The following is an 11,831-nucleotide window of genomic DNA, read 5'->3' as shown; positions in this document are numbered from 1 at the left end:
TGAAATCTGTCATAAATGATGATGGGATATTGAGCGGGCGCGAGAATATCTAGTGTGCGGCTATAATCACTACAAGAGGTTTGATTTTTTCTGGCGGTTAAAAAACTGTCGAAAAAAGTAAAAAAATCGCCGGTAAAATTTTTACTGGCGATAATTTTTTCTGCTGGAAATACGTCCGTTGGAAAATATTGCCGGCGGTTTTTAACCGCCGGGAAAAAAAATTTACCAACGATTTTGTTGAACCGCCGGTAAAAATAAGAATTTTCGGCGATTACTGGAATTTACTGACAAAGTCAAAGCTTTGCCGGCGGTTGTTTTTAAACCGCCGGCAAAGGTGAATTGCCGCAAAAAACTAAAATGTAGAAAACTAAAAGAGTGTTCAAACATAATGAAGCGGCATAATTCAAAGAATTGTCTAAACCGGACAGGTAAAACAGGTCCATGTCTGCTTAAAATAATTTGTCCAACATATGCTTTCATCCAAATTAAACAAAAGCTAGCTATTCAACATCATGGACTGGTTATCTTGGCATTTATACCAGTTATACAAATTTTATGCAGTAAAATTCATTTAATAATGGACTAGTAAATAGATAGAAATAAAAAAACAAAAGACTGCCCAAGACTAGTAAATAGATAGAAATAATAAAAAAAGACTGCACAAGAAATACATACCATCTCGTTTAAGAAGATCACCACCTTGCAGCATAAGTAAGAAAAATTAGAAAAATGATAATTAAGAGGCGTCCTTTATATAAAATATGGTTAGGTACTGCAAACTTTAGCATTTTTAAGTAGACAACTCAGTAAGTACAACCTTAAAACTACATCACAAGAAAAGCAGTCGTGACCGTCAGCCCTGTGTCCTACAGCATAAACAAGGATAGCTGACTAAAAAGACAAAGACCACTCTAAGTCATGCTTAAACAGAAAGCTAAGCACACGTAATTAATCGCAATCCACAAAATAATTCCCAAGCACAGTAAGGACTAGGGACATACCTGAGCCACCGATCCTTTGACAACGCGATGGAAAAAGGATCCTTTGTAGTGTAGAGCTTTTCCAGCTCTAGGACTGATTCCCTTCTCCCCTGAAAAATAAGAAATCTTAGTATCAGATAGGCACAGATAATCTAGAATCAGCAACAAAATGTTTTTTCTTTTTAAAAGATAGTAGTAGGAGATGAGGAAAAATCAAATTTTGCATAAGTCCTACTCCAGAAAGCATCACAAAACAACACCAGCAAATTTCAATCTTCATCAACTTTATTCTGACCTGCAACTATGTTGCAAATCATGACCATAATGCAACAACAACTAGCTTCATTGAAATGATGGGTAACATCAGCCCCAAAAATGATGGTTGGTACATCACTAACTAGAGGTATGCGCCTTGAGAGTGCATCAACAAGTACTGTATTCCTTCCCCCAACTTTCACGTTAATCTTCAAGGCCATATTTGCAAGATATTGTTTATTCATCCTAAATACATGCTTTGTTAAACAGCACTGGGAAACAATGCCAAGATCTGTCTCACAAATCCGCTTCACATCACCTGAAGACATAATATAGTTCAACAGAAGAAATGCAACATGTTGAACCCAAAATAGAAATGAATATGAAGCATTCTTTGAACCAATGTGAATTCCATACCATATAGAGTACCATTATTATCAGGCAAAATGACAATAAGCAGGTCCAGCTCCTTGCCCTGAGGATGCAGTTTGGTCATAGCATCATGGAACCGAGCTTTCAAGACCCTTTCTACCTGATCAGGGCGGGCACTGATTGGTGGAAGCACATGTTCGCGATGAAATACCTATTCAGACCACCCCAAGGCTCAGATGAAACAACTCAATGTCATCACAATGATAAAAAAAAAGAGTTGCTTCACCTTGTCAAATTTTGAATTTGTTCTCCAAAAAGCGGAACAGTTACAAGAAATGATTTAAGTAAATTAAGATACATGAAAAGGCCCATACCATTCCTAAAATTACACACATTTGTGCAAGCTCAGAACAAAAACTACGAGCCACACTGTCTTGCACATTCCTTGAAAAGTTTATGCAGATCCAACTGTTCACTGTTCCACCATTACCATAACTCTCTTTCTTTTTCTTTTTTCAAATAAAAAAGAAATAAGATAAATTATGCATGCATACTGTCTTCGCTAGCACTGATAATCAATAAAATGAGCCAAACAGATAAGCTACAAGCATCAATCAAATATCCAACATATTTACTTACAGCAACATTGCGCATTATGATAAAAAATGAATGACAAACATGACAATTTTCTCCTACATATTACATCACTAATGTGGGAAGAAATTACAAAGAACATATTAGGGCATTCCATCATTCTTTACTAAGGGGATTCAATTTGTTTCAATACCTGGTGGGGTTTGTAGCAAAAAGTTTCTTGTGATGAAGGAAAATTAGGGCATTCCATCAAAACAAAGTACAGTTTCAAACTATTCAATTGCGCAACTCAAGAAGACAGATAAATACAGGGAGCAAGAAAAGGCATGGCATGAAATATAGAATCCCACACCAGAAGAGTGACCAAAGCACACAAGGACATGGCAAAAAACCCAGAAGAAACTTGCTGCAATGTATTAGACTACACCACATGCCCTAACATAAATAGCACTAATACAAACTTTCAATTATTATATCACACTTGACACAGTCAATACAAACATGGCAGTGATAGACAATTCCAAACAGATTAACAGTCACTATACATGAACATATCATACACCATTGGATGAGAAAAAGATATGCTAAAAAGCATACAAAATTATTGTTTTAAGCAAAAAGCACTCCTACTTAGAGAAGTAGTTCCATTTGAGGTAAGGTTGATTGCTCAAAACTGAGCGCAAGGAAAACAAATTATCATTCCCCATTTGGATTTAAGGTGTAAAGATAGGAAAAGTTCAGAAGAAACAGGAGCACTCTCTCATCTCCTCCATTTTTCCTCTCTTCAATTTTTCCTCTTTCCACAACAAAATGTTTCTCAAGAATCTCAACAATTTCTCCCCCACTGCCCCCTTTCCTCATTTATTTCCATGAATTCCAACAGCCCCAGTTTACAAAACAGCCATACCCACACGGAACAATATCCTGAGTAATAAACAACACCTTAAACCAAAGTTAAAAAACAATTCCCCATATGTTTTTTAAAATATGTTAAAAAACATATTTTAACATAAAGTACTAAAATCATCTATAAACCAAACAAGCCACATGACATCCCAAAGTTATTATATAACTTGTGTTCTATATTTTAAATTCCAACCAAAAATGGGTTATTACATTCTATTATTTACAAAATGAAAGCTATTTCCACTAATTAGTTCCCCATAGACACGTAAATGTCTCAAAGAAATATACATCCAGGACTTGTATCTGCCACAATAAATACAGAAAAAAACAATTCATTGTCAAGGGCACTAATTGTTAAAATACTCAACAAAAAAAACCAAAAAAAAAAGTTGATAAGAAAACAACCTGAAGAATGTCGTACTCTCTTTCATGAGGATGTTGACAGGTCACCTTAAGTAAAGCAGTTATTTGCCTCTCATTCAGCCTTTTCGAGTATCTCTGACCAGGTACAATCTTGCAAACCTGAATTCACCAACACTAAGTTTGTAATTTACCCCAAAAACAGAGGATCTAGGATAACACGCAAAATTCATACGTATAAACAGATAAATAAACGATAGAGATACATTATACACAAGTTGGAGACAAACCTGATCAATGAAGAACAACTATCGCGGAGCAATCGAACTGTAATTTACCCCAATTCCAATCAACACTTCTCTGGTTGCATGTGCGACTGATCAGTGAGCGAGGGAGGGTGAGGCCGATGGCGAGAGCGACTGAGAGTGAGCGAGGGAGGGCGAGGTCGAGGGCGAGAGCGACTGAGAGTGAGCGAGGGAGGGCGAGGCGAGCTAGCGAGCGTGATCGAGGGAGGCAGCGAGGAGCGAGCTAGATAATGTTAGGGTTTGAGGGGGGGATTTTGGAAGGGATCGAAGGGGGTTAGGGGAAGATCAATGCGGCCGGGTGCGCGCGGGAGAGAATTGGGCTGAGTCTTATATAGTCCTATCCCCGGCGGTTTTAAAACCGCCGAGGATGGTTAAAACCGCCGGGGATGGTTAAACACAACTGACATTTTTTTTTAAACCACTGGTTATGCTTCAAAAATCACAGGCGATTTTTTAAAATTGCCGAAGATGTGTAACCCATTACCGGCGATTTTGAAATCGCCGATCATTTTGACCTATCACTGGCGGTTCTTAAAACCGCCGGTAATTGTGGTGTTTTCCCGACGCTTATTAAAACCATCGAAAAAACTTCGCCGCCAATACCCCTTTTTCCTGTAGTGAATGATGTTGTTGTACATCAACGCAGGATCAGGGTCAAGCCTCGGATTGGTCCACAGGTTAAGGGCCGAGTTCGGGCCAGGGGCTAGGGGCTGAGATTGGGCCAAGGCCAAGATTGAGTCGGTACAATCCAATAACAATTAATAAAAAAGAGAAAACATATCAATAAAAGGACTTAGAGAGTTGTAAATTGAATAACCAAAGTTAATAATTTGCATGGTGGAGAGAAGGGAAAAAAAAAAAAAGTTGATGATGTTTTGATTGTTTCAGAGACTTTACTCTAAATTATTAGATTAAAAATTAAAAAATTGTTATTTACTTGATAATTAATTAAAATTTATAGTTTTATGACTAAATAAAATATTTAAATTATGATTTTATTTAGGATTTGAGCCAGCAATCAGATTTGACAATTTATTCAACTTCAAAATTCAAATTAAATCACTTTAAATAGTTTTTAAAATTATTAACATATAAATAATTTTTGGCTTTTTTAAGGGTCATTCAATAAAAATAACTTTAATTTATTTTCCAACGACAGTGAGATAGGGAGTGAAAGAAAATTATAAAGAAATAAAAATAAAATACCTTTTTAGAGTGTTTATTTTTATCAAAATCTTCAAAAAAATTCATAAAAGAAAAGCCTTTAAAAATTATGACCAATTAAACATCAATTCTAAGATATTAATAAAAAAAAAAAACACTACTAGTATGCACCATTAATTAATTCCACATAGTAGACCCCATGGAGAAGCATTGATCGAGAATCAGGATGGTGGCATTGCAGCTGTAGGTCACGGGACGAATGAACTAAAAGTCTAGAAGATTGCCCCACCCATACCCAACTTTTGATTTGGGTCATGCATGGCGTTCTACTAGAAATATAACAAACTCCAATCATTCTAAAATAAATATTGGAATAATAAATAATAATATAAATATTAACTAATCTCATCTCTCCCCACGTTCTAAGACGGCAATATTAATTGCAATGGCTTAAGATGAGAAACCCCATGGTGACTTAATTTTCCTAAAACATGATTCACCATTTGATGGGGCCTGGTTGATTTGAAGTCTTGAACTATATATATTGGGCATTTTTTTTTAAATGTTAAGATGCCTTGGCGTCGAGGGCACTGATATGCATGTCACTGCGGATCACTCAATGACTGCAACTTTGTGATTAAGGATACACTTAGAAAGGTTAATAAGATGCTTCTTCATTTAGTATCGGGGGATCAATTCTTGGGGCTTTCATGCCAATGGAAAGGGCCATCCAAATGTTCAATTTAAGTGTATATAAATTGTGTTTGTATTCGAATTTAATTAAGAAGTGTATTAAGCGAGAATGTCACTCACTCTTAGAGATTAATAAGACGGAAGTTGAGATATTTTATGATAATAAAAAAGAAAAGTCCAAGAGAGAGAGGAAGCTCAATATGGAGGCTTCACATCCAACAATAAATACATTGAAATTGAGATCCATGGATGCCCTCCAGTTTAGACTAACTGGTTGGCCTGATATTTCTTGCAAGACGACAGTCCCCAGGCACAAGGCCACCCACCTTCACTCTATAAATACTGGCTCTGCTATCTACATTTTCCTCGCCCCAAAGCCTTCTATTAATTCTTAAACCTCTTCTTATATATATAACTTCATCTTTCAGATTTGTTTAAGCTAGCTAGCTAGCCATCATGGGCGTGATCACTTATGAAACCGAGATCACCACCTCTATCCCGCCGGCCAAGCTATTCAAGGCCTTTGTCGTCGACGCCGACATCCTCATCCCCAAGATAATGCCGCAGGCTATCAAGAGCGTCGAGATCCTCGAAGGCGACGGCGGGCCCGGCACCATCAAGCTCACCACTTTTGGCGAAGGTAATTAAGAACCCACAACTACTATCTTCTTTCGGTGTCGGCCGGCCGCCTGTGCACCGAGTAAAAACTGACGGGACATTTTTCTTTAATTGTGAAGGGAGCACATACAAGAGCGCAAAGCAGCGCGTCGACGGGATAGACAAAGATAACTTCACCTACAGCTACAGCATAATCGAAGGCGATGCTTTGACGGGTGGAATCGAATCGATCTCGTCGGAGGTCAAAATCTCGGCCTCCGCCGACGGAGGATCCATCTGCAAGAACAGTAGTACGTACCACGTGAAGGGTGACGCCCAGATCACTGAAGAGGATATCAAGAGCGGCAAAGAGAAGGCCAAAGGCATGTTCAAGGCTATTGAGGCCTATCTCTTGGCCAATCCCGAGGCTTAATTAGTAACCCAACTATATATTTGGCCATAGTTTGGTGTTGTTATGTTTTACGTACGTTCCAATATAAAAAAGAGCCTTGTGAGAGGGTTTGAGCTATGAACGTTAGTTCAAATGTGTGTTTTATTGGTCTTTCTTTGGATGTATGAAATATGTAAGTTCTTGGAGTCAATAAAAGGGATTGTTACTATACTTCGTCATTTAAAAGATGTTGTATTAAATTATTGTAGTTAAATGCCTTCGATCTCCACTTAGAATTGAGTAATTGGTTCCATACTTTTTACTTTTATAGGTGCATGGTCCTAGACAAGAACAAAGGAGAATGGTAATTTATATTTTGACTGGTTTAATTTCTAAAGAAAAATTAAGGAATTAGAATTGGGTGGTGATTTGATTTGCACACTTAAATTAAATGATCTTACTACTTAATTATCCATTAAATGCAAGCAAAGAGATTCACATATATGTTCTCAAAAATTGTGTTACAGATAATATTTTCTTTTACTTAGATTTAGTGTGTATGTATCAGTTTTAAGTATATAAATATCACTATTTATATTGACGAAATCAAAACTTGCGGTAGTTGACTATTTGATTATTAGATCACTAATTAAGCTTAAGTTTAAACTACAGTTGGGTGCTTGCCAAGTATTGTTTGGTGCAATTAATGAGACATTAAAGCAAGGTGTAAGTTACGTGCCACACTGAGTGCCTTAGCATTCCCATATTAATTCCCAACTGTAACGTTAGTCCTTTCTATGCTCAAATCTGAAAATGAAAATGAAAATCTACGGGAAGCAAGATGTCAGAAATATTTGTGAAGGCGACGACGTTGCTGCTAACTTATGGTGCACTTGTTGCTGCACTAGAGAGCAAGATACCAACGAACCAAACCGTAATAAACAATCAATGGTATCAGCAAAAATTGAGCCTGTTCAGTGGCGATCCCAGCGATCCATGGTACCAACAGGCGCTGCCTCTGGAACCCAGGCCAGGGTTCTATGTCTATACGAAGAAATGCTTGGATGGTCTAGGCGACAGACACTGCGTCCACCAAGTGTTCGATGAAATGTTCTACAGAGGCGAAGCAGAAGCGAGTTGCTGTTGCAAGGTGAAGCAAATTGGGCGGATGTGCATGGTGAGCGTGGCGGGGACTATAGCGCATATGGACAAGTTCAAGCCTAATGCCCAGCATATCTACGACAGTGCTCACCTGATTTCTGTTCGCTGTGCCGAGCTGCCGAGCTGCCCTCCAATTATGTAAGAATACTATTTTAATCACACTTTATGTGTAAAAGTTGAAGGCTTGAAGCGAGTTAATCGAATGAAATTTGGTGATTTGATTGAAAACGTGATCAAACCAATTTTCTTAAATCTTTTATTTTCTTTATATTTTTCCAAATTTCTTGTGTTTGCAAGCCATCATTAATCCTGCTTTGACTTTGATTCTAGGATCATAAATTTCTCATTTCCATGTTTATTGTTATCTGGGGATCGCTTCACCGACGTTGACTTTACCTAATGAACATGGAATCAAAGTAAATTGTTTGTTGAAATACTGTCCAAAGTGTTGTTTGAAATTTTCTCGTGCCAACTGCCAAGGAAGCTAAGTGGGCGAGTGGTCAATCGTGACGTCCAATGTGGGTGGGTCTCTGATATGATAGCTTTTAATTTTTGTCAAACCAACCCCTCAAGGCGGGTCAATATATGACCGACTGTTGGACACCCATTAGAGAACCACAAATTTTGTGGATAATATTTTGTATTTTTATTTTACAAAAAAAATTAGAGAAAAATAGAAACACATTTATTTTTGCCAAATATAAAATCAGTTTTAGACTTCAAAAAAATGAAAAAAATATGTTTAAAATTAGAATTTTTTTTACTTGAACAAAAACTAAAAATAAACTAACATGCATTTATCATTAACTTTTAATCACAACAACAGAATTGGAAAACAAAGTATAAACAAACAATCAAGAAAAATTGGCTACCCATTAAAAAGCAAACACCAACATTCAAGCAAATCCAATTAACCCGTAATTGAACTTCATTAATCTTGCAATTGAAACGAACACAAGAACAAAAAGAGAATCAACAACGGTTAGCGAAGCTGAAGAGGAGAGGTTGGTAGAGGAATCTAAAGGGTTTGCAACTCATGACGATGGATTTGCAACGGTTGGTGGAGAAGGAAACAATAAAGCTTGGCGATGGATCTCCAATGATCAGTGGCAAAAGGTCTGCGAAGCTAAAGAGGAAAGGTCACTGGGAGGGAGTTGAAGGGTATGCGACTCACGACAATGGATCTGCAACGATCAGCGAAGGATCGTTGATTTTTTAATTTTTTATTTATGCGAAAATTTTTACTGAAAAACAACTCCAGTTTTCCATTTATTGCGTTATTAGAGACATAAATGATTGGTTCTCTATTTATCTTACTTTTACTTTGCATTTAGATTATTTATACAACTTGTCTACTTCATCAGAGTATGTACCAATATAAAACACTATATAAAACATGTTTTAAACTGCTTTGTGGCTGTGTATATGGCATGATTCAATTACCACCTAATCGTCACGGGCAGTATATATAGATCGGCCATTGTTGGCCTCCACTGCTTGTTCATTTCCCTAGTTAACTGTTGAACATAGTAAATCAAAAGAACTTCCTTTGCAGTGACTTGAAATGGTCACAAGTCACCAAGGTGGACAGTCAACTGGGTGTCGGCATCGAGACCTTAAATTATTTGAAACTTCACTGTTTTCTCTTTGGTGCGAAGAATATGCCCTGCTTTCAGTGCCTGTTCATTTGTGTAATCCTCCAAGAATATTGTCTAGGTGGTCCTCTCACTCGATATTAGAATGTTAAAGCCAAAAGAGCATTGCCACATGGCTCTTGGCTATAAAAGCAGACACCTAACTGAAATTAACCTATCTTGTTGCTTATTATCAGTGAGGGTATGAATGGACTATATGCTAATCCGTCTCAACAGGATAGCCATTTTAACTCTCTAATACAAGCCTTCTGGCCTAGCTAGCTGGTGTCCATTTCAACAGGATAGATAAAAGTGATATATATATATATTCTGTTAATGCTGGCAAAGGACGACCATTTTGTGGCCTGGAAGCAGGTAGCAAAACATGTGTGAGGTGAGGCCCTCTATGGAGCCAGGATAACTCAATAAAAGTCCCTAGCAAGTATCATATAAAGAATGCCTTTAGATTCAAATATCTACCATTATTTGGCTGGCCTTTAATGTTCAAGCCCATTCATCATACTTGATTAAGATGATGACTTGAGACAAAGCTAATATCTTAATTTCCAAGTGTTTGGATTTCAGGCCACCCCACTAAATGCTATAAAGACTTGGGATAGAAGACCCCAACGTCTTGTTCATTATTTATGTCAAAATAATTTTTTTTTATAGAATTTCTGTACAGAGAACATACCATTTAGCTGAATTAAAATTTTAGATAGAACTTTTGATCAAATTTTATTGTTTAGGATTATCAGGATGCGGAGACGAGGGCCCATTTGGAAACAAGTGGGTAATTTTTATTAGACCAAGCAGGGGGCTTGCCTTCATCTTGCCCTATAAATACCACCTCTTCTGCAAGCGTTTCCCTCACACCAAACTTCCCGCTCTTTCTCATACCTCTTCTCATTCTTTCGATCAAATTTTATACCCTCTAAGCCATCATGGGTGTGATCACTTATGACATGGAGCTTGCTTCTCCAATCCCTCCGGCCAAGTTGTTCAAGGCCTTCGTCCTCGATGCCGACACCCTCATCCCCAAGATCATGCCTCAGGCAATCAAGAGTGTCGAGATCCTTGAAGGCGATGGTGGTCCTGGAACCATCAAGCTCACCACCTTTGGCGAAGGTTCGTTTTTCCTGTATAAAGATGATGCCAATATATTTAAGTTCAAAATCAAGTTATAAGAAACTGCCAGTCACTTAACATGGCTTCATGTGCTCTTCTTTTCCTGATCATATGCAGGGAGCCAATTCAAGAGCGTGAAACAAAGAATAGACGGGATCGACAAAGAGAACTTCACCTACAACTACAGCATAATCGAAGGCGATGCTCTGCAAGATGCCATTGAATCGATCTCTTATGAAGTTCAAATCCTTCCAGGAGCCGATGGAGGTTCCATCTGCAAAAACAGCAGCAAGTACACAACAAAGGGCGATACCCAGATCACTGAAGAACAGATCAAGGCTGGGAAAGAGAAGGCATCGGCCATGTTCAAGGCTATTGAATCCTATCTCTTGGCAAACCCTGATGCCTAGTGATCCTGCCCAGTTTTTTTAGGCTCAAAGAAATTAAGTAAACAATCTCTCAATTACAAGCGTGCTTGTTTGTTACTATATATTCAACCAATGAGTTCATATATGGGTGTGTGTTCGAAAGGTTTCAGCTAGCCGCGCCTATTTTTTTCTTTCTTTGGGTTGTTGGTAAGTGTGTTGTGGCTGTAAGCATCCGGTTTACTGATTGCATTTGCTTACTGAGCTTATAATAAAGATACTTTTGATAATTATGCTCTTTTGAGTCAATGATTAGCTATTGTTAAAATTAGTAGTTTTGTAGAGTTTTTTTCTAGCTAAAATTCCGTCTTTCCCTAAGTTTAAAACATCAAGTAACTTTATGAATTGGAATAAAAGATTTTACATGTTATTTGCACATAAGGATGCTTGGGACCCTTCATTGAATATATGGTCTAAACGGTTAAAAGGCGAAAATAGAATAAACTAAAAAGAAAGAAAAGAAGCGTGGCGGCCTGTCGACATAAATCAAAAGCTACAACCCAACAATGGCATCCCAATTCAGCACTCTATATTGATTGGGCCAAACAATAACCTCTATTCACTCAAAGTGAAAAATCTGCCCTCATTCTTTTGTTTTGCTGAGCGATGGCATGAAGAAATCCACCTCTTCAAGTACTAAATATATTTAGGTACCATTTATTAAAATGAACAATTTAAGAGTGTATCAAGATAAAATTAAAATACTTTTTAAATTAAGATATGAAATGGTCAAAATAAGATTGAGAAGTATTGCAAGATTTTTATTAAAATATTTACTAAATTTTTTTGATGCATTAGGAAACATATGAGTAATTTTTTTTATTTATAAGATTCAAGATAAATTTATCTAAAAAGCAGAAAAGTTA

The 11,831-nt window shown here is 37.3% G+C and overlaps 3 protein-coding genes across 3 annotated transcripts; 2 read left to right on the top strand and 1 right to left on the bottom strand.

Moving 5' to 3' along the window:
• Nucleotides 1–1,249: 1,249 nt before the first annotated feature.
• Nucleotides 1,250–2,261, bottom strand: LOC127799204 (protein argonaute 1-like). The gene is made up of 3 exons (XM_052333016.1): nucleotides 2,247–2,261; nucleotides 1,653–1,818; nucleotides 1,250–1,554 (listed from the first exon to the last, which is right to left on the bottom strand). The coding sequence occupies exons 1-3, from the start codon at nucleotides 2,259–2,261 to the stop codon at nucleotides 1,250–1,252; spliced, it is 486 nt and encodes a 161-aa protein (XP_052188976.1).
• A 3,727-nt stretch (nucleotides 2,262–5,988) lies between these two features.
• LOC127798834 (major allergen Pru ar 1-like) lies at nucleotides 5,989–6,848 on the top strand. Its single transcript, XM_052332462.1, has 2 exons — nucleotides 5,989–6,269; nucleotides 6,367–6,848. Exons 1-2 carry the CDS (start codon nucleotides 6,086–6,088, stop codon nucleotides 6,657–6,659), a joined length of 477 nt encoding a protein of 158 aa, XP_052188422.1. The 5' UTR covers nucleotides 5,989–6,085; the 3' UTR covers nucleotides 6,660–6,848.
• A 3,417-nt stretch (nucleotides 6,849–10,265) lies between these two features.
• LOC127798991 (major strawberry allergen Fra a 1-2-like) lies at nucleotides 10,266–11,195 on the top strand. Its single transcript, XM_052332656.1, has 2 exons — nucleotides 10,266–10,540; nucleotides 10,658–11,195. Exons 1-2 carry the CDS (start codon nucleotides 10,357–10,359, stop codon nucleotides 10,948–10,950), a joined length of 477 nt encoding a protein of 158 aa, XP_052188616.1. The 5' UTR covers nucleotides 10,266–10,356; the 3' UTR covers nucleotides 10,951–11,195.
• The last annotated feature ends 636 nt before the right edge of the window (nucleotides 11,196–11,831 follow it).

The sequence above is a fragment of the Diospyros lotus genome, chromosome 4 (genome assembly GCF_014633365.1).
Source record: "Diospyros lotus cultivar Yz01 chromosome 4, ASM1463336v1, whole genome shotgun sequence".
NCBI classification, from domain to species: Eukaryota; Viridiplantae; Streptophyta; class Magnoliopsida; order Ericales; family Ebenaceae; genus Diospyros; species Diospyros lotus.
Note: the sequence above shows the minus strand (reverse complement) of the source record. Positions and strands in the feature narration are given on the sequence as shown.